At 36.9% G+C, this 23,189-nt stretch overlaps 2 protein-coding genes across 4 annotated transcripts in view; one reads left to right on the top strand and one right to left on the bottom strand.

Annotated features, from left to right (window-relative positions):
* USP16 (ubiquitin specific peptidase 16) overlaps positions 1–8,942 on the top strand; it is a 28,607-nt gene extending 19,665 nt beyond the window's left edge. For all 3 annotated transcript variants that reach the window (XM_037832816.1, XM_037832826.1, XM_037832832.1), the window contains 5 exons: positions 443–1,082; positions 2,408–2,502; positions 3,460–3,546; positions 8,489–8,645; positions 8,743–8,942. In XM_037832816.1, the coding sequence (XP_037688744.1) occupies positions 443–1,082; positions 2,408–2,502; positions 3,460–3,546; positions 8,489–8,645; positions 8,743–8,867 (1,104 nt within the window). In that variant the 3' untranslated portion in view covers positions 8,868–8,942. The remainder of the gene's footprint in view (positions 1–442; positions 1,083–2,407; positions 2,503–3,459; positions 3,547–8,488; positions 8,646–8,742) is intronic.
* Positions 8,943–10,110: 1,168 nt separating this feature from the next.
* On the bottom strand, positions 10,111–22,728 carry CCT8 (chaperonin containing TCP1 subunit 8). Its single transcript, XM_037832842.1, has 15 exons — positions 22,575–22,728; positions 20,283–20,373; positions 19,370–19,449; positions 18,048–18,197; positions 17,406–17,586; positions 17,239–17,300; positions 16,209–16,346; positions 15,134–15,312; positions 14,289–14,355; positions 14,122–14,209; positions 13,921–14,036; positions 13,353–13,424; positions 13,106–13,270; positions 12,733–12,852; positions 10,111–10,772 (listed from the first exon to the last, which is right to left on the bottom strand). Exons 1-15 carry the CDS (start codon positions 22,632–22,634, stop codon positions 10,695–10,697), a joined length of 1,647 nt encoding a protein of 548 aa, XP_037688770.1. The 5' UTR covers positions 22,635–22,728; the 3' UTR covers positions 10,111–10,694.
* Positions 22,729–23,189: the final 461 nt, after the last annotated feature.

The raw sequence follows: 23,189 nt of genomic DNA, 5'->3' as shown, positions 1-23,189 counted from the left end.
TTGAATTGTCAGTTTATTTTTTATCTCCTTGGTGAAACCTTGACCCAATAATTACAAGTCACAGTGATTCATCTTTTACTGTTGTGTGGTGTTGACAGCCACCACATGGTTTAGTAATTGGCTGGTTGCATTTATCAGTCTTAATACTCTGTCTAGACTGACTTCTCTTAGTGGTGAGACCATATCTTGCACATTTTTACCTGGCCCGTTGTGACAATTTTTTGGTGATTGATGATGGTTTATTCCTGCTTTCAATTAGAAAACTTTTCTCCATTATTTATTTGATCCATGATAGTAAAGAACTCTTAGGATGAGAATTCTGAGAGTGAACTCTCTTCACTAAGTTACTTATTTTTGATAATAAGTAACAAAACCCAGTGTAGCATGTGATCCCTCTCTCTTTCTATTTGTTTATTTTAAGTGTTTCATATTCTTTACACAGAACCAACGAAGGCAACAAAAGATTCAAGGAAAAGTTCTTCATTTAAGTGATGTTTGTACCGTTGACCATCCTGAAGATAATGAATGTGATGGTGAAATGTCGCTTCAGGAAGAAATGGATAATACATCCAACCACATCTCACAAGAATATTGTGTTAATCAAAAAGATTTGAATGGCCAAGAAAAAATGGTAGAAAGTGTAACTGACAATCAGAAATTCACAGAGGAAGCAGATGTGAAAAATGTCAACATGGACAAAGATCTGGAGGTTTTGGCATCTTCCTCCACTGAATGTACTATGAATTTAAATGGTGTGAAGGAAGAGAGTGATGGAGAAGTAGACATTTCCAGTGGTTTTAAAAACCTTAGCTTGAGTGCTGCTCTTCAACCTGATGAAATAAATATAGAGATTCTGAATGACAGTCATACTCTTGGGACAAGGATCTATGAGGTTGTAAATGAAGATCCAGAAACTGCTTTCTGTACTCTTGCAAACAGGGAAGCTTTCAATACTGATGAGTGTTCAATCCAACACTGTTTATATCAGTTCACCCGTAATGAAAAACTTCAAGATGCAAATAAACTGCTTTGTGAAGTGTGTGCAAGGAGACAATATAATGGACCAAAGGCTAACGTGAAAGGTAATTAGTCTCTCACTGTAAGTGAAATTAATATTCAGGAGCACATTTTGCACTGTATAGGTAGAGTACTCCTGTTCTCAGTATTTGGATGGCATCTGTAAATGCCACTTCTGTGCAGACTTTTTTTTTCTTTTTTTTTTAATTCAATTTTATTGAGATATATTCACATACCATGCAGTCATACAAAGCATACATTCAGTTCACAGTACCATTATATAGTTGTGCATTCATCACCAAAATTAATTTTTGAACATTTTTATTACCACATACACAAAAATAATAAAAATTAAAGTGAAAAAGAATAAAGTAAAAAAGAACACTGGGTGCCTTTTTTTTTTTTTGCCCCTGTTTTTCTGCTCATCCATCCATACACCTGTGTAGATATTTTAATAGAAGGATGGAAGAAGCAGAACTTTATTCAAGTGATTAGTTGTTTACAGCATCCCAGCGGCAGTTAAAGTGGGATAGTTTATACTCTGAAACTTCTCCCTGTGGGTAAATCCTCCGATTGGAATGCTATCACAGCAGTGTCCTGACAGCTAGTGGCTATTTCTTTGTATCCTTAGTTCCTGGTCAGCACTGGTGGCAGCCTTCATTTCCCTTGAACCCAGGAAGCCACACTACTAATGTGTGTACTAATGTGACATGCCCTGTGCGAAGTAGAAGGCAGTGGGAGGACAGTGCTTTCTGATAATCTCCTTCAAATGTGGAACAGAAGAATACTGATACCTCTATGCCCTCTTTTTTTTTTTTTTTCTTTTTTGAGTTTGGATAAGTAGGAGAGGGAGGGGCCACAGATTCCTAAGGACTCTTAACTAGAATTGTTGAAACCTTTTCAGACTATACTCTTTATTTGCATGTAGACACAAAAAGTAAAGTTTGTGATTTTTGTAACAATTCTGTTTGCTTTAGAGCTTTAGGCCTGCCATCTGTTTTTGTATGATCTGTGAGCTAAAAATGTTTTTTACAGATGAACATTTTGCATTTGATTGGATGATAGGGAATACTAACTTTGAGCACCAATTAAGTGGAATTTCTTTTTATTAGAAGGCCTGTATTACAAGATATTAAACTCAATTGCTTATTATTTTGAATATCATCAATAAAAATGTGTGGAAATTTTTTTCTCTTCTATATAAATACTTAAAAAATATCCTTGATTTTGCCTCTTGGTCCTCAAATCCTAAAATACTTATTATCTGGCTCTTTACATAAAAAATTTGCTGATCCTTGCTTGAGAGGTCTGAAATAATTTTATAGCAAATCAGAATGATTTAGAGACCTAAGATGATTTTCACACTGCTTAAAATTCTTTATTTTTTTAGGTGAAAGGAAACATGTTTACACCAATGCCAGAAAGCAGATGTTAATTTCTCTTGTTCCTCCTGTTCTTACTCTTCATTTAAAGCGATTTCAGCAGGTACTCCTTATTTGTCTGTTACTCAAATTTGTTTTAAATATGTAATGCTTACTTTGTTACTGTTTCAATACATTACTGTGCTTCTTTGATGTTCTGTTATTTATTAATGCTAATTATAAAGCATTAGGAAAGTGAAAAATATATTTTTGCAAGACAGAAGGTTTGATGAAGATACATCTGGGTGGAGGAGTGAGTTAGGCACAGTCCTTCCTCAGTTTTACTAGAACTCATACTGCTCTGTTCAGTAATAGTAGCATTTTACTCTAACCTTAATTTCAGGTTAAGAAAAAAACATCCCTGTTTACTAGCTAGATCGCAAACTGTTGAAACTATGACTATAAACTGCCATTATATCTAGAGGGATCTAAATGTTCTATATGTGGAGTCGTATTTTTACTGACCTCTTGATGAAAGACATTGGTACTTTGCAGTTTTTTCATTTCATTGACCCCATTTTTTCTGGAAGACCTTTGCTATAAGCATTACAACTTGCAAATTAAATTCTAAATTCCAAAGGTACCCTCAGTGTTCAAAACATTTTTCCTCCTATGGTTGATAATGGACTTTACTAATCGGGTCTCTCTTAACAATTCACTAAGCTTGGGTAGAGAGTGAGGCTGAAAGTGTATGCTTCACAGTTAAGTATTCTGCTATAGCTGAGCACTCAGAGCTTCTGTTTAATTTGGTTTCTCTGGATGGCTAAAACACAAACATTGAGAATCTTCTCACAGGAAAAGTTTTATGTGTTGATGTATGTGTGTGTGTACATGCGTGTGTGAATGCACTTAGCAAAAAAATGAACCAATTTGGCATCAATTAGTGGGCTGGAAGAAGAGAACTCTCAAGAAATATTGAACTAGTGCCAGACTTGGCGTGTTTTAGGGCAGTGGAATGATTTACTTATTGTGTTCAGTTTTTTCAGGAAAAAAAATTCAATCTGTTATCCCTCTTTTTTAGGCTGGTTTTAACCTACGCAAAATTAACAAACACATAAAGTTTCCGGAAATCTTAGATTTGGCTCCTTTTTGTACCCTTAAATGTAAGGTAGGTATAAGTCTTTTTTGAGAAAATCCTTTAAAAGTCTATTTAAAGGCAAATTATAGCTTACCAAATATTCTAATAGCAGCTTATATAAAGTTAAAAATTACAGAATAGAATGGATCTTTGACCTTTGTGCCTTTATATTTTTCAAGATCTGTGATGAATCATTGAACATTTGGCTATTATTTCAGTTCAACATATCTTTTTTTGAACTGTAATTATTGTTTCAGGGATTGTCTTGGGAGCTCAGGAGCAGGCAGCTACAGGGAAGAAGACATATGAATGGATAATCTCAGTTTAATATGATGAAGTGTTAAGATTGGTATACACAGAATAGAGGTGTCATGTGCTTAACCTAGCCTATTGGTGGTTCAGAGAAGGCACAATGACTTAGACGATGCCTCAACTAATATTTAAAGAAGCAGTAGGAGTTAGTATGATAAATCAAGATGAAATGAGTTTTCCAGACAGAAGGAACAGCAGAAGCAAAGTCCTAGCAGTGTAAAATAGCATGACGTGTGCTGGGAACATTAATATAAGCAGTTCTAGAGCTTACAGTGCAAGAGATAGGGAATTTTGGGAAATGAGGCCAGAGAAGTGAGATAAGAATGAGATTTTTGGAGGACTGTCATGGTGAGGGACTTGGGCTTTATTAGGTATGCAAAATGCAGTGGAGAGCCACTGAAGGGTTTAAAACAATGGTGTGACATGTTCAGTTCTGTATATTACTTAGGCTTCTGGCCGAAGTTCAGAGGTGGCTTTTAATACAGGTCTTTCTTCTGCCATTTTGCTGTTCAGCCTTTGTAAGTCTTAATACCTTTTTTGTCCCTCACTTCTGTTAAAGCCTACTTTTATATTTATTTGCTTTCTTGTGTTATACTTTGAGTGCCTTCTCATTTCTATCTGAGTATATATATTATATATATATATATATTTTTTTTTTAATCTGTTTTCCTTGTGGTTACTGTAGCGTCAAAATTTAACCTCCTAAATATATAACAATTATATTTGGTTTGCTCCAACTTAATTAACTTCAGTGGCATGCACATAAACTTTTCTTATATCCCTCTGTCTCCCCACCATTTTTTTTGGTACTCGTTACCACTTGTATCTTTATACATTGTATGTCTAAAAACCTGGATTTATCATTACTTTTTATGCATTTGCATGTTAGCACCTGTGTAATACTGGCATTTATAATTATCCAAATGGTGTCTTTTACCAGAGGTCTTTATTTCTTTAGAACAAAGACTGGTTACCTTTACCGCAGGTATTTATTTCTTTATGGCTTTGAACCACTGTCTAGTATTCTTTCCTTTCAGTCTGAAGAACTCCCTTTAGCATTGCTTGCAGGGCAGGCATAGTAGTGATGAACTCCCTCAGCGTTTGTTTATCTGAGAATGTCTTAATCTGTTCCTCATTTTTGAAAGAGTCTTGTCGGATATAAAATTCTTGGCTGGCCGTTGTTTCTTTCAGCACTTTAAGTGTTTCAACCCAGTGTTGTCTTGCCTCCATGGTTTCTGATGAGAAATTGGCACTCAGTATTACTGGGATTTCCTTGTATGTTAACGTACTGCTTTTATGTTGCAGCTTTCAGTACTCGCTCCTTGTCTTTTGCATTTGATAGTGTAATTAGTATATGCCAGAGTGTATTTTATCTCCTGTTTTTCCTGTTTGGTGTTCTCTGAGCTTTTTTGATGTGCATATTCATGTTTTTTTGCTAAGTTGGGGAAGTTCTCTGTCATTCTTTGTCCCTTTCTCTGTTTCTTCTTTTTCTGGGACTCCATATATTGGTGTGGTTGATGGTGTCCCATAGCTGTCTTAGGGTATTTTTGCTTTTAATATTTCTTTTTGCTTTCCACTCCTCAATCTGATTCATTTCAAGTGTCTTGTCTTCAACTTAACTGATTCTTTCCTCTGCCAGCTCCATCCTGCTCTTGAAACCCTCTTGGACATTCTTCATTTCAGTTATTGTGGTCTTCAAATTTAAAATTTTTACAAGTTTATCTTTTTACATATATTCTCATATTGTTCATTCATTGTTTTCCTGATATCCTATAATTCTTTTTTTGTACAGTCCTTCATCTCCTTAAGCATTTTAAGACCATTTTTTTACAGGCTTTGTTTGATATGTCCACATTCTTGTCTTCTTCTTGATGTTTTTGGTATTTTTATCCTCTTCGGATGGGCCATCATTTCCTGTTTTATTGTTTGTCTTTACTCTTTTGTTGCACACTCTACATTTTAATATTTTAATATTTTAAAATGTTCACTCTGGACTTTATTCCCAGGGATGTCTGTTTTCTGGTTTTGCAACCAGGTGGTGATGAGAGATTTTCTTGAGCTTCGGCACCCCCATCAGGAAGATCTGTCTGAGGCGGATGCAGTGTGCAGGATTTTCCCGGCCTCTGTCTTCTTCTGGGCTTTTTTGTTCATTAGTTGTTTTAGAGTTCCCCTGTTTACAGGAGTTTGATTGTCCCTTCTGTTTCCCAGGGGACAAACTACTTTCTCCTGGGTATCTGAAGTGGGTAGGCCTTTGTGCCCACTTCTATAGATTTTTATACTCCTTTCGCTATCGCACACTGCTTTTGCCTGGAGGGCAAATTCTGGGAGGAGGGTCAGCTTAGGGAGGACTTTCCCAGTCAGAACAGAGCCAGAGACCCATGAAAGGGGCACGGACCTGCTCCAGAGTGCCCCGTGGAGGGCACTTAGGAAGGGTGCCCAAAACTTCTCCAGTGGCTTCTGAAAGCTGAGCTTTCCTGGCCTGCCCAGGAAATGCAGCCCTTGAGCTGACTTTCCCCCGCAGCCCTACGGAGGTCCTGCATCTTTAACTTCCACTGATTCCATCTCAGCCCTCAGAGTTGGGACCCAGCAATCTGAATTTGCTAATCAAAAGCTGTGATCAGTGATTGGCCATACCCACCCCTGTTCTTGTGGCGGAGGATTTTTATGCCCCTTGCTGTCACCTGAGGCTGGCCAGGGACTGCACCCCTCAGTGGCCTGCCATAAGAGTTGGGTATGGGCCTTGGTAGCTGCCATGCAGAGAGATCTGTGAGGAGAGTGATTTATAGTTTTTCACTGTAATTTATCCAGCCTTTTCCTCCTCTTCCCTAGATGCTGTACTGTGTTCTTCGGGCCTCTGGAGTTTCACAGTAGTTGTTTTAGACAGCTCCTACCTGATTAATGGTTGATTTGGTGGAAGGACTCAGTCCTGGAGTTCCCTACTCTGCCATCTTCCCTGGAAGTCCCCCCACTAATGACTATTTCCAGTGGTAAACAGGGCATTGATATAGTCCATGGCGTGATGTGGCAGTAGAGATACAGAGTTAGAAAAGGCAAGGTTCTGCATGACCATGTATTTGGTAACTTAGAATATTTTAGTCAAACTAAGCAATATAATGAGATTAGCTGGTTGCTTCTAACTGTCCTGGACATAGTAGGAAAAGAAAAGGATGAGCTTAGGCTTCAATTCTCCGTCACAAGTTCTTGCATAAGTGACCTGCAAGCTTTTATTTCTGCCTAAAAACAACCCTTATTTCTTATAGCAGCAGGGCTGAGGTTTCTAAAAGCAAACTAAGTCTCATCCCATGAGTGGTTGAATTACGATGTAAATCAAATTCCCAGCTTTGCAAGGTGTCTTCTGTTAAAATGAAGACATTGATTTGGAAGGAATGGTGTCTGAAAGTTGGAATGGGGACATATAGGTAGATCCTGATTAAGTGGGGAACACTGAATCCCTGAATTCTGCTGAGTCGTCTTTGCCACTCTAAAAGCAGCTCTTCCACCCATGTGACAAGGTAACTTTGCTTTGCCTGAAGAACCTGTAATGGCCTCCCGACGTAGTTGCCTTGTGAGACTGTGGATTCTCCTCATAGCCTGTTTCTCCCTGTACGTATCCCTATAACTATACATAAAGTCAAGTTCCAGCAGGTCCTGAAGGGTGAGGTACAAAGTTTGGCTACACCTAAAAAAAAACGGTACTTTTCCAATAGACAGAAAGAGTAGATAGAGAATAGGTAACATGAGAGTTGATAGGCTGGAAGGCTTGTGGACTGAGACTAGAAGATGAGTAAGATTTCTGAGGTCAGACAGATCTCAGTGATGACCAGGTCCAGAATCTAGTCCTGGTTGAGGTTGGCTGAAATGGGATGGCAGTGAAAATCCTGAGATCATCACGGACACTGCAGTCCGAGGAAGCTGGCAGGACTTGAGATGGATGAGTTATCAGGTTCTTCAGCATAGGCTACAGAGTGTAGGGATGGTACAGTTGAAAAGTAGTGAAGCCTGTTCAGGAGGGCTTTTTTACAAGAGAATATAAATGGAGTTTGTGTGGAAGTGGCCCTGGAGAGCTTTGGGAATGCCTGTCTCTGTTCCTAGCCCTGTGGCCTATGGGGTCTTACGAGCAGCAGTGGTATCTACTCTTGTCTATAGGGGAAGTGAGCACTTGAGATTGTGCTTCTCACTGACTCTCGAGGGACCATTTGAAAATGTAAGGAGTGCTCTTTCTGGGAAGACCTGAAAGCTGTCTTTTCAAAGGAAGATTTTAGGCAGAAACTAGGATGATAGCTAGGGGTGTTAAAATATTTTTAAATTTTCTGTTCCCAAGGTTCCTAAAGAAATTCTGGCAATTTGTTTTTTTCAGTTATTTAGTATCTGGGCCAGGAAATTATAGCAAGCAATTATAGGGATTACAGCAGGTGGCCTCAGGTTTCTGGTTCTTCCTGCAGGGAGATGGCAATGATGACTTCCTAATAAAAACCCAAGTGTGATTCTGCTGAGTAGGTTGAGAAGCATTAGAGAGAAAATAATAAAATTCAGACTCATGAATCATTTCTGCATTATCCAATTAAGGACTGAAGATCCTTTTCCTTAAAGTTTAAAATCATCTTGGCCAATCTTTAAATTTTGGGACCAGAACTAACTTTTGAATTGTTCATTTTTAAAGAATGTCGCTGAAGAAAAGACAAGGGTGCTCTATTCCTTATATGGAGTTGTTGAACACAGTGGCACTATGAGGTCAGGGCATTATACTGCCTATGCCAAGGCAAGAACTGCAAATAGTCAGCTCTCTAATCTTGTTCTCCATGGTGATATTCCACAAGGTAAGCTGTCCTGGCAAATTCTGAATTATGGCAAAACCAAAAAATAATGAAGTTGAAGCTTTCTATTTATACTTATTGTCATACTTCCTCTTGACAGATTTTGAAATGGAATCAACCAAAGGGCAGTGGTTTCACATCAGCGATACACATGTGCAAGCTGTGCCTACATCTAAAGTTCTGAACTCACAAGCATACCTCCTATTTTATGAGAGAATACTGTAACAATTTCAGAAAGTGCTTTCGGGAAACATTTATGGCTTTTATAATGGCTGTAATAATAAAAAAAGTAAAGACTAACTGTAAATCATGCTCACTTAAAATTAAATACATGCCAGAAGAAATCATGTTTATTGAAATAGTGAAGGGAAAAATCCCTAAAAATTTTCAATGGTTTTGTATTGTCATTGTTTTTTATTTCTGCCTCCCACTTCTGGAAAAGGAAATTCTGAATTACTGGAGTCCACTGTGCTTAATGTCTGGGTGGGGGATCACAACACATCAATAAACTGACTTACCCCAAAAACTTGTTTTATTACTTAGAAGATTTCAAGTTTTAATTTATTCCACTAGGTAACTATTAAAAAAAAAAAAAGTTTAGGCCACCGAATGAAACTTTGTTACAAATGGGTTAATTTTATTGAGTAGATATTTCATGTTGGCAGGCAGTATATATTTGGGAGAAGCACACAGATACTTGTTGAACCTTCTTATGGTACACTGTGTGTCAGCTGGGGTGTACACCTAATTCTGTACTTGCCCTGTCAGTGGACAGCTGACCTAAGGAGCAACTCCTGACACCAGCTGAACCAGTCTCACTCCTGGGACTATAAATTACTGGGTACTAGGTCCCTTATTTCACAGCATGCTAGAAAAACCTCATGAACTAAATAAGTTCCTTTTTCACCCAACTTAATTAGCCAATGTTTTCAGTTGCATGCAACCCAAAAAGCTTTAAGGACACCAAGCACGTTGGGTCTTAACTTCCTGTAGCTTTTTATTAGGTTTTCTTTGATGTACAGTGAACTCTCCTTGCTATGACAGTCCTGAGAGATGTTTTACCCCTAATACCTGTTGAGTTTACCCAAGACCCAGTCAGCCCTATTGCTTTCAGAATTCCTTTGAAAGAATATAAAAAACAATATACATTTCAAACAGTGTTATTTCAGGACTTCATATCTACCACCTATGGTTGCACTTCTTGTAACATCAATATAATTTAACTTTTGTCTTTGCTTTTTTAACACCCCTTATTGATCTTAAGGAACATTAGGATCTGCTTTACAAAACTGATTTAATTTATACTTCGGAGATCTATTTTCAGTTTTATCACAAACATCTCTTTTGTACTTTCCTATTAATCATACCACCTTCCCATACCCCAAACTTCTCTTAGAATATAAATATTCTAGATCTGCCATTCAACTAATCATTAATTGCTATTGAAACAAGTCATTTTGGAGTCTTAGTTTTCCAGAGTGGGTGGGGGTGGGGGGTTGCTAACCTCTGGAGATCTACTCTAGAGGTTAGCAAACTTTTCCTATAAAGGACCAGATTATATTTTAGGCTTTGCAGGTCATTTGGTCTCTGTTGTCACAACTACTCAACTCTGCCTTTTCCCTGTAGTGAGAAAGCAGCCAAATGTAAACATTGAGTGTGGTCATATTCCAATAAAACAAAACAAAAGGGCAATGAGCTTGATAATAGATGAAAAACAGACCTCTGATGACGTCAGTGATTTGCCATTTATCCTGCAGCTAATTTCATTAACAAGGTACCAACAAACAGGCTTAATCCCCTGCCTTTCTTTCAAACTGCCTCTAGATCACTAAATACTATAGAACAAAGACATTTAAAATGTTTTCATTTAGACCCAGTAACAATAATCAACAGATACTGAGTCTTTGGTAGCAACAACACATTTATATTTTATCATCCAGCCAAGGATACAAACATGAGACACTTCTTAACTTAAGGAAAATAAGAAAACATCAGGTAATTCCTGCAGTACTACTACAAATACAGCTTTCACCTATAGTAAAATTTAATTATTTAATCATTTTGGTCATCATCCCAGTCTTTCTTCCCACTTGGAGGCTTGGGCCCACCGGCTGGTTTTGCCATGATGATCTACGTAGCAGAACAAAACAAAACCCATAAAAACGGTTATAAGCTCAATCTTGAATAAAGAGAAAGATCACATGTAAATTAAAATAGTTATTAGTCTGACTGAAGATTAAACAATCTCAGTATAAGCAATCTAATATATATTGCATATGAAACACTATAGCAGAGAGTTGGTTAGAGTTCTTGTTAAAAATTACTGTTAAGTACCCTGCCTTTGTGGACAACAACATCCACACGGAACTTTTTTGCATGGTTAGAATTTTCATTTTTTATGGGTTTTTGAAGGGTATCCACAGCATACACTTCAAAAACTCAGTAAGCGAATGTGAAAAACATTTGCATGCATCACCTGTATAAATCAATTTGGCACCTGATGTGCTATTTATGTATGAGGTATCTTGCCAATCACCTTTATCCCAATTTCCTTGTGGCTAAAGAGCATTAGGACCACCTGCCAGTTTTGCCATTATAATCTAAAGTAGTTGATACATACATACATAAACATATATATATAAAAGCTCAATACTGAAATTTCCCAGTGCCTGCAAACGAGAACCATTCAAGTGGCAAAAAGTGTCCCAAGCACCTAGTTCTCTGTAGCTTAAATATACACCAGAAGCCTCTCCAGTTTATCTAAAGAGCATTTTCTAACCCAGCATTTTTCAACAACCAACATCGAGCAATTTAAACCAACTTAATTGACTTTCTGCAAAGCAGAACTTCTTTGAACCTCTAATATGTATTCTGAATCTCAATGAAGGGTTAAAATTCAAAATTTCTTTTATCAATATGCTTCAGTCTACTTAGCTTCTCCTATTTTAATCCCCTTTATTTTTAGCCATGTGCTTACTTCTAGAATAAGTGTTTCCTTAGGCTTGTATTATCTATTTAAAAACTCCAAAACCATACTCTTCCACTGAATTCCTATTGTTTTATTATAAAACAGGAAAAGATTTAAGTAAATGGTTGAAATTATTCAGCATAACACAACAAACTCTATCAGAAATTGTGATTTATATTTTGAAGATAAAATTGTTAAAAAAATTAATCTTTGGACATTTCTACCTTGCTACCTAATAATTCTGATAAATGAACCACCAGTTTTTTCTTGATGATTTTCAATTGAGTAGAAACCATATTCAGTTCCATTTTTCGTCATCTCTAGTTATGAAAATGTTCACCCTTATACTGAAGTGAAATTTGCTCTGCTGTAATTTCTACCAAGTGGTCCTTATATTATGCTTAAAATATGTCTGATCTCATTTCAACTAATTTGCACTTAGGACTTTCTTCTTCCAAGATTAATGAATTTACACTGTGCTAGCAACTACAGTTTTCTATGAAGTATTTACAAATAATTCATTGTTAATAACTACTTCTAGAATTTTGTGGGGAAAGGGATTTAACTTACTTTACAAAACACCTTTTAGAAAAATAATTAGGAATTCTAGTTCACCTCTAGACCCAAAATAGTCTTTATCACTTTTCCTCTTTGCCCATAATTCCTCAAAAAAAAAGGGAGTGGGGAGTAATGGTATAAATTAAATACCTGTAACATCTTTTAGTACCTTAAGCCATAATCTGTCATAGCAGAAAAATTTTAAAACAGCTAGTTCCTCTCCACAGACAATTAGAGCTTCATTCTCCTCTAAAGTTAGTAGTCTGCAGTGTCTGTTTGAGGACCTTATGGTCCTTCCACATTCTATATGAATATTAGATATTAAACTTCCCATCTACATTATACATTACAACTTAAATACAGCAAAAGTTTCTGAAATATCTTCATTTTCAATTGAAGATCCAAGTTCAAATTGGTAAGATTTAAAGCTATACAATTTAATGAATACAATTAAGAAACAGAACTATGCTAGTCATGGAACTATTCTAATTCCATGAAAACATATTATGTGAACCATCTGAAAACAAGCATTTTTAAAAGATCAAAATTTCATTTTTCACCCACCTGATCTACTCTAAGTACAGTGATGGCAGCATTAGTAGCCAGTTTGATAGCCCAATATTTTCCCAGGTAAGTATCTAGAACACCAGCTTCCAACATGTCCCTTACAGCAGGAACTTCAGCCTGTCAACACAAAAAATTTCATCCATTTATTTTAAATTCTTTTACACGAAAACATTTATGGTGAATAAAAGGAACCAATAAAACAGAAGGAAAACTGAATTCTTAGACAAACTTCATAAAATTGTTAAGAAAATCACAAATCAGAACACTATTCTCATTGATTTTCCTTTCTGTTAAATTTCTTCTATTTTTAAGTTTTGTGTGCACAAAGTACAATTTAATTAAGTTCATAGGATTTTTTTTTTTCAAATACCTCAATATCTAATCCAACATTTTTATTTCCTTCTTGATGTACTGCATAAAGTTTAGATATCACTTCATTGGCCTTAACACCAGAATTTTCTGCCAGTGCCCGGGGAATAGCTTCAAATGCTTCAGCAAACTTCTTAATAGCATATTGTTCAAGTCCAGGACATGTCTAAAACAAAAATGCATTTATTATTGTATTTTATTCAAGTAATGGGAATAAAGTCAATTAATACACTAAAAACTAAACTTACCTCTCCATATGATGTGATCTGCTTGGCCAACTCAATTTCTGTTGCCCCACCTCCAGGTAAGAGGCGTTTATCCTATAATAAATAGCACCCCCCCCCCCAAAAAAATTAGTTTGTAGTTTCATCTTTTCAGATTCTATTACTCTACCACAATAGTTCTTGTGTACAAGTTTTATAAAAATTGAGTGACTTGGGCAAATTATCTTATTATAGATACATGTAAAGGGGGGGCAGAAGTTGAGAATGTGAACAGCACCACCGCTAGTATCTCCACTGCCACAGCTATAACACTAATAGTGCTTTATCAATTGAAGGTACATTATACTTGCAAAGAACCTTAAACCATCCCTTGAAGACAATTTAAAAATACAGCCTTGCTTTACTATGTTTTACTTTGAATAATCATTTTAGAAAGCTATCATATCCATTAGGAAATGACACTAAGTTTCAAGTAGATGAGGTCCTTTTTACATATAAGCTGTTCACCTTGCAGTTTTCATGTTTAGGAGCCAGCCAATTGTTTTTAATACATATTATTAAATTACTAAAGAAGACAATTCTAATTACTGACCCTTGTGAGAACTTTGAAAGTATTAACACCATCATCCACTGCCCTTTCTACATCATCCATCAGATTGTCTGTAGAGCCTCGAAGTACTACAGTAGCAATGGCACCATCTTCCTTTTCTGTTGATAAATTAAATATATTTTGGGATTAAATCAAAATAAACATTCCACATTTATATAAATACATTATATCATAACTACATACCATGCTTGAAAACAACCACCTGTGTGTCTCCAACCTCTGAGAGAGAAACACTGTTGCAATGGCCCATTTCTTCTGGGACCGGAGGAGTCTGGAAAAAATGACTCCTGTATTAAAAATATTTCAAATATGTTCAACCATCTTTGGTATGTAATTTCCAAAATTCATACCAATCTAGGAAGAGCTGTAGCACCAACTGTTTTACACAGTCTTCTGAGATCCCATTTTGAATTCAGCCTTTAAAAAAAAGAAAAAGACTTAGTAGTTTTGATCTGATAGCACAGTAAAATACAGTTTAAGTAGGAAACTGTACTCTGGCCCCCAAGTCACGCTCTTTAGACCCTGAAGGCTCAAGTCCAGAATATGACAGTTGGAATGCACTGTGCGCTAAGATGGAGAAGCTGATTACTGAACCTGTTAGTGCCCAGCTAGCCACCGTGCCACGTTAATGCAGCACTGTAGGTTTTCATGGAATTATTCCAGAATTAGGAGAGTTGAAATCACTTTAGGATGTCAAGGGTCTACAGTTCTAAATCACCAGGGAAGCCCTTACAGAATCCAACACTTGACAGAAACTTTGTGTGCAATCACATGTTCTGTGAGGAAGAGAACGCTGATTTACTCTGCATATTAGATTGGGTGCTAGGGATTGTGGTAGAGATGGGTACTAGTAGACAAATTGTCTAGTGTGCTCCATAAATATGTTCATGAAAAAAGGAGTGTTTCTGACCCCATGCCCTGGCTGGCAGGCAATACACTAGGTTGTGTCTGGTCTTGTAAACAAACCATTCCTTTCACCTGGAATGCTTTTCTCTCTCCTTCAACGTACATTTGTTCATTGATTCCTTGACTCTCAGCTTAACTATGAGTTTCCTCAGGGAATTTTCCTGTTCCCTTTGCTATCTGATCTAATCCTTATACTTGCCCTTTCTTAACAGTCTTCACAGTTTGTTGCATTTATGAGTTTAGAACCAAAAAGCATTTATAATAAAGGATAACAGACTGAAGCTATTACCTCACCAACATGATATTGTATTTATTTGCATAATGAAGAGCCATGTCTGCCACTTTGCCACCTGTTACTATGACATTCACACCGGTATCAGCAATAGCTTTCACTTGTGCATCCATGAGGTTTTCTTCTCCTTTGCTAAAATTCATTAATTCTTCAGCAGACTTTATCAATACTGTTCCCTGTCAAAACAAGCAAGCACTCTCTTTAAAACCATTTCACTACTTTGGTGTTCAAGATAACATTTTACTGAAGAAATAATTTAAAGATCCGTGAGAAAACAGGCATATATTATAAAGCAGAACAGAAAATCTGTTATGAAATAGAACCTCTCAGCTTGCTCCCAGACACCACCTGTCATGCCCCTTCCCTGCCCCCAAAACCAGATGTGTCAGCTCTTCTCTGACAGGCACGTTGGTGGAAAAATTGGAGAACTACTGTTTTGACAGACATGTTTAACAGGTGTCCCGGTATTTCTGTCTTTGACAAAGGTTAATGCATATCACCACCAACAAATGCTGTGGTTCTCAAACTTTTTCTAAAATATGGACTCAACGACGAACATTCCCCACTATTCGCAAAGAAAACGTTTAATCCACCAAGAACCCAGATTTCAAGATTCTAGGTAAGAAATCAGCAGTGACTTGTAAACTTTGTAACATAAAATTTAAAAACAGACATCAATTTTAAATAAGTATTTTTTTTCAGAATGGTACACAATCTCAACAGCACTTTAAAAAACACCGTTCATGAAGAGCACACTACAAATACTCATATTGTCTTCTGTGAGCATTTCAGTTTGCTGAATGCATAGGCCCTACTGGAAGACAAAGTCTGTAGTGCTGGAATATAAATAATACTGTCACCATCTAATGTTTCAAGTTTTGTGACCACAGAAATTCAAGGAATATAAATTTGACTTAAAAAATAGAGATGACACTACAGTTTTCAATAGTTATGCAGTATTCACTGGATAAGAGCAAACTTTACCTGAGAACTTTAGATTCATAAAACATTAATCTGAAAAGAACCACCTCAACTTTTAACTTTTAATTTTAAGGTTTGGAGGTCTACATACCTTAGTTTCTGTTATCATGCCATCAAAAGGACAAGAGTACACTGCTATTTTTGCATCTTTGACAGATGTTACATCACCTTCAGTTTCCTTTTTAAAAACCATGCCATGCAATACTGAAGAGGAATAGATACCAGAGCCCTAAGGAGTTAAATACCAAAATTATCAAACAGCAATCTCATGAAAACAGCAGCAAGGCTAAGTTTTTGATTTTGCATGTACCAAAAATATCCTTTTCTAAAATAAAGTAGTACATCAAGGCAGTAACTTGTGGGGGATTAAGTCTGGGTTGGTGGGCATAAAAGCACACTATTTATACTCTGTTCAAGATAGGAATCACTGTGGGAATGAGCCACCCTTATGGAAGGGAGGCCCCTAAGTGTACTGGGAGGAAACTAAAGTACAGAACAACTGTGCTGAACCATTCATTCACTCAATCAGCAAGTACTTGGTGCCAAAATACCAGGCACAGCTATTAATTTCTGCTGTCATGCAGATGCATGGAAAATGGGAGACTAAGTGTAAATATATACATAATATATATATTTATCATTTAAGCCATACTCAACTGCATTAACAAACAGGCCAATGTACAAAAAAATCACAATTTTACTGTATTAAGCACAAAGCTTTATCAAAAATATACCCTTTATTTTAACAGTAATGTTAAAGTATGAACTTTACTGTTGTACAGCAACAGGACAATTTCCAGCCTACTCAAAGCTGCTTTTAATCTCATTTTATTATAATTCAGCATATATGAAAGGCGGCAAAAAATTAAGATTTTGTTTATGCACTGTTGTCAACCTGTAAGCTGTCATGGAAAAATGACTTCACAAGGGGATACTATGTAAGTATCCTTTTAAATTTAAAGGTAATAATATTATAACCTACTAATTATATATTAAGTGATGCCTCAAAAAGAACCAAGTCCTAAGTGTCCAAAACATGAGGCAAAATTTAGGGTAGATAAAATTTTTTGTAAAAAATCTTTGCCCTAACTAAATAACATTAATGCATTTTCTCAACTTACCAGAATTTTACAAACTCTAATGTTATCAACGTTGAAATGGCCGGAATCAGGAAAAATAGACACTGTTAATAAAATGAGACATATCAGAAGATATTTTGGAACAACAGAGAAAATGATCTTAAAGACATTTTTATTTTGGATCCTTTCATTTACTTATATTTACTCACCACATGCCTGAGCAATAAGCTTGGCCAGAAATACTTCATTACCATACTGTTTACTCATTATGGAAGTATGAAGTAGAGATGACACTTCATCAACATCTCGAAGGTTTTTTGCAGAACAACATACCAAATCAGGAAGGATCTCATGGGCTTTTCTGCAGGCTATTTCATAACCTTCTATCACCTAAAATGCAAAGAACACAAAAAGAGAAAGGAACCATTCTTCTTCAAAAGAAATGATCTTGACATGACTCTTATTTTGGTAATCCAATGAATATGGGTATTTACTTTCAATATAAAATGACAAAGCAGATTCCCAGAATAACGTTGATGGCAGAGTGTGTAAGCTTTGGTGACAGCCTGAATTTGAATCCTAACTCCACCACTTATTATCTAAAAGATGAGTATTTCAACTTAAGTCTCACTTTATCTAAAATAAAATAGGGTTCACTGTAATAGGCCTCACTCACAGGGCTCTTTGTAAAGATAAAATGAGATGATGCATGTGACATATATGTACTACTATGCCTGGCAAAGAGTAAACTGCTCAATGTTAACTATTAATAGGATAAGGATTTTTAAGTTCTAAGCATTAGGTACATACAGGCAAAATTAAATAGGAGTACATTATAAATTAACACTCACCTCTGAAACTGACAGGCCAATCCTCAGTAGCTCTTCAGCTAATTCCAGAAGAGCTCCAGCAAATACCAGAACAAAATTTGTGCCATCTCCAACCTCTTGCTCTTGCATGTGAGAGGCCATTACAATCATTTTTGCAGCAGGATGCTGTACCTGGTATAAGACATTTGAATTTAATATCAAGTTAAAACATTTTATCCATAAAGCAATAGAAAACCGTTCTTTTTCACTTCTTCTAAAATTAATATACTCCAGTTTCCCTGTGGGCCAGGTAATTCCATGTGCACACTTTTCTTGCACTCACAAGAAAAAAATGCAAGTCCCTCTCTAACTGAAAGCAATTTCAAAGTGGACCTTCTTTTGATGATCAGTCATCTAGGACATAGATTTCCATATTAAGGTTCAGCACATCATTATATTTACATTAAATTTAAAAACAATGTAAATTCCAACCACAAACCCTGGGTATTTCTTAAAAGAAAGGTTTCAACAGAACTAATATAGACATCAATTTCCTCGAGGTGATGGATGGTTCTTGCTATGAAGGGCAACACGGTAAAAAAAAACAACAGAAGCATAAAAATTTTCTTTAAAAAAAGATATATTTATAGTTAGTGTGAGAACAGTGTCCCCATTATACTTTTAAAATTTTTATTTTCTCCATTATAATTTAAGAACTACTGAGACAATCACTGAACACAATAACATTCACAATGACAAGTCCCTCTGCAAATTTTTTGTGGAGTTCAATTTCTCAAATTTTGTAAAATATATTCCTTGAGAATATATTGTTACTTAAAAAATTTAGAGAAATGTTGCAGCTAGATGAGGAATGGCTCTCTCTGTGGGTTCAGGTGCCAGGCTTCCTCATTACCCTGCTGGTGCTATCTATTCTATAGACTCTATAACAACAAAATTGCAGCTGAAGAAAGCAAAATTCCACCAACTGATTATTTTTACAAAGCCAAACAAATGATCTGATTTTTTTTCTTTAACCACTGTTTTAAATATCAGCTGTTCTGCATCATGGAGTAAGTCACCTCAGTGTTATTCTACAAAACGAGACATGATCTGATTCTTAGCAAACACTTTTATCACAACTAATCCCTCCATAAATTAATCATGTAAGGGCTTTATTTTAAACTTCTTGTAGCAAATATACAGCACAAAATTTCCCATTTTAACCACAATCAAGCATACAATTCAGTAGTAAAATTGTATTCACAATATTGTGCTATCATTGCTGATATCCATTACCTCTACTTTTTCATCAAAAGATTTTTTTGAGCAACTCACATTTAATTCTTTAAAAAAAAATAACTTACTTCTAGCTCTCTTAAAATAGTTGCTGCATCATTTGTCACGAACAACTTCTCCAGGTGGTTGATAACCATTTTGTTCATTCCTCAAAAATAGTTAAAGAAAAAGAAACCTCGTTATTCTTTCCAAATACCCAGGAAAATCTAGAAATATAAGATTTGTATTTATCCTTTATACAGCTTTGCAAGAACTTAACACATACTATCTACTAAGACTATTTCACAACCCTATGGGCTACCCTGACCATATGCCTGTATTATTTCCTTCCTTTCTGATGCCCTATAATACCTACTGGGGGAATCTTATCACAGTTTTGCTTATTTCTCTCTCTTAAAAAACAACTATCTTTTCTCAACAACATTACAAGACCTGGAGACTAGAAACTCTGCCTTATTATACTTATATATTTCCCTTGCAAAATGTTTGACGTGTAGCAGGTGCTCAATCAATATAAACTATACGAATGCATACAAAGACCAGAAACAAAAATCTACGTACAAGGTTAGATTTATGCTGATTTCATAAACCTGTATCAATAAAGTTCAGTTGGTGAAGGAGGCAACAGGAGGAAAGAATTTTCTCCCTTAAACTATGTCACTTTACGTAAAAGACTGCTCAGTTTTCCACAGTGATTATTAGGTGGTATCTCAATGGTTAAATTGCTATCGTTTTTCTATCCTCTCAATAGGATAACAAGCAACCTTTTGATTCCTATTTTTCTAAAAAGATCTGAGTTGGTGACTGAAAACTGGAAACACTGTACTGGTCTCACTGAACTCTGAAGTAAAGTTCAAAGCTACACTGTTTTGTGGCTAAAATGGCTCAATTTAAACATAATACCCAGAGAACAAAGTTCAAAGAAGAGCTGGCAGACAAAATTCTATTATGTATCTTTTAAAACATGAATTTAGAAATTACCATTTGGTCCATATGCTGTACGAGTGGTTTGGGCAAGCTCCTTGCAAGCTTGTATGTTCCTGTACACAGCTTCTTCTAATCCTGAAAAATGCTGTACAAGAACACTTCTAATGAGACAGGACAATGAAACACAGGAATTTTCAAATACAAAAAATATTTTTACTTATAATAAAGAGCCAGTATAACATAGGAATTTGGCACAATGGGGTCCAGTGTATGACTGGCTGACTGCAAACCTTAGTTTTCTGGCTAATGAATGGGTGATTTACCTGACATTTCTTCATCTGTAAAATGGGTTAATGATAATAGAACCTACCTTACAGGACAATCAAACAAGACTCAGGTATGTAAACCACTGTGCTTGGTGACCATAAATGATCCACAGATTTGGTATATATCGTAACATAATGTCTATAACCTTCAAAAAAAATTGTGAAAAAGCAGTGCAGGGAAGATTGAACACAGAAAGCATATGAGGTATTTCAGGTAAAACACATTTTCAGAGTTTATCAGTATTTTCTAAGAAAAGGTGAAATGTGACATGAGTATTTTCCTTATTGTATTAGAGCCTGGGCTTTGCAGATAGCATTTCTGTGTTCACTAGGAATCTCCATTTACAAATTAAATGAAACTAAAGCATCTGCTGCTAAAGATATAGGAACTAACAAATATAGACTTCAGAAAGTTCTTTTGAACTGCCACACAATTCCAGTATGTACACATCAAAAAAATTGCCAAATTGCTCACAATAGAAAAGTTCTCATATTTTACAATGGACTTTTTTAGAGCCAAGATTAACTTGCGTCCTCAGACTGTCACTCAGCACTGAGCTAAGAGTTCTTTCCTGATTTAATTGTACATACCCTTGACCCTTTTTTGAGGTAATTTGTTTTACTGTCATTATTTACTGCAGTAGTTTACTTCCTTTATATAATTACTTAAAATTTTCCTGGTTTATTTATCATTCATTATTTCTGCCTCAGGAAAATATGAACTCGAAAAATCTGGGACTTTCGTCTTTCATCACAATCCCTTCAGTGTCTATTTACTGAATGAGTACCTCACATAAAATGTTCTGCAGAAAACTTCCAGCATCTGTATAAAAAATAATGCTTGTGATACATAATACTTTTTCCAAACCTGTATTAAAAAAAAACAAATTGCAAGGTATGAATGTCTTCAGCATGATTTCTTTCTTTAGTTGAGCAATGTCATTTTCAGCAAAGATATCTCACCACCATTTATATTAAACCCTGATATTTATTTAGTACACTTAAATTATCCCCAAAGTGCACCCTTCAAATAAGATCCTAGCTCCCTAAAGATGTTAGTACGCCCTCCTCCCTTAATACCTTCAATCCAACTTCATGATCTACTTCTTTAACTAAACACAGGAATCTGGGGACAAAGAACACCAATAGGTGCAGCTCAAGAGACACAAATTTGTCAGTAATGCAATGATGTATTTTTTGAAAGCCATGCTTCTGAAACTATATTCAAGACCTGATCATAAAACAATACAACACTATTTGAGCCAGGGAATCAGTGACTTATTCCGTAGGTTACAAGGATAAGTCAGTTAGAATTCAAAGGTACCATCTTTTGGTCCAACCTCCTCAATTTAGACACAAGGAAAGCAAGACCCAGGGGGCTAAGTTTTACACTAACTAGCAATCGTAAATTGGAACTAGAACCCATTTGGATTGTATGCAGTGTTTGTCCTACAATAACGCACTGTTTCCCCAAGTGGAAAACCAAATGGGTAGCCTTCCGTTTTTTAATTCGGAAGGAAACAACAAGAACTGGTTCTTGTACTTCTGCTCTCCTTTCTGGTTTGCTTCTTCCTTGTCCTTTCCCATCCTATAACCTGTTAACACTACCCCAAGAACTGTGGTGAATCGGCTCCCAAAGCAATTTCACCCACATTATTCGACTTCATCCTCACGTTACCTTTAAGGGTGGTGAGCCTAATGAGCCCCATTTCGCGGACCGAAAGAAAGGGCATGAACAGCTTTACGGTCGCCGGGTTAGGAAGTGCAGAGCGCGACACCTAATCTTGCCCCTCACCAGCCGCCTCCGCCACCTCTACCCTCCCCCGCGTCAGGGAATAACTGAAAGCCAGCACGCCTCGCCGGCCGAGTCCTTCAGAGCACACCTCCCCTTCTGGAATCTTCTCCCTCCCAGCCCGCGGCGCCGGGAGAGCATGCCGAGCCGTTACTAGGCCCTTCTTCAATGTGGCCGCCGCAATCCTTCGCCGACTGTCCCACCTCATCCCCCCCTTCTTTTCCTTACTTTCGCTCCCTCCTTGAGCATCTGAGCAAAGCCCGGGGCTTTGGGGACGTGAAGCGCCATGGCCAGTCTGCAGAGAAGCACTTCACGCGCTCACCAGGCAGATCCGGGAAGAAGCGAGAAGCACGAACTGCCTTCTGGGAAAGCTGCGTGCTACGACCTCAAGCTCCTCCTCCCTCTCCGGCTGAGCCCACCCCTTTCCTCCAACATCTTCCTTGTCGCCTGTTTTGAGGCCTCGCGAGAACGAGAGTAGCATCCGTCGCTAGAACAGAGCTGGCGATCCTCGATCAGGTCGATCGATCGGGACCCAACTCTCGGCGCGCCTTCCGCCTTTAGGCTGACGCTTGCGCATGCCGTCCAAACCGTTTTTTCCCGGTCCGGGAATCGCTCCTGGTTTAGTCTCTGTTCAGTTTAGGTAGAGGTGTTTGAATTTTGCTGTTTCTGTTCTAGGAAACCCGCTTCTTAAATTTAATTTCCACGTAATCGTCCAGGCTCAGTCACGCATCAGAGCGGGTGTACCTTTTCTTCCCGAGTCTTAGTACTTACCCTAACTATCCAGAACTATCGTTTCGCGTCTGCTCTGTGCTGGTACTAGGAAGCGTAAGGGAGGTGAAGTTG

This window comes from Choloepus didactylus, chromosome 1 (assembly GCF_015220235.1).
Source record: "Choloepus didactylus isolate mChoDid1 chromosome 1, mChoDid1.pri, whole genome shotgun sequence".
Taxonomy (NCBI): domain Eukaryota; kingdom Metazoa; phylum Chordata; class Mammalia; order Pilosa; family Megalonychidae; genus Choloepus; species Choloepus didactylus.
This window is presented reverse-complemented; position numbering and strand designations above follow the sequence as displayed.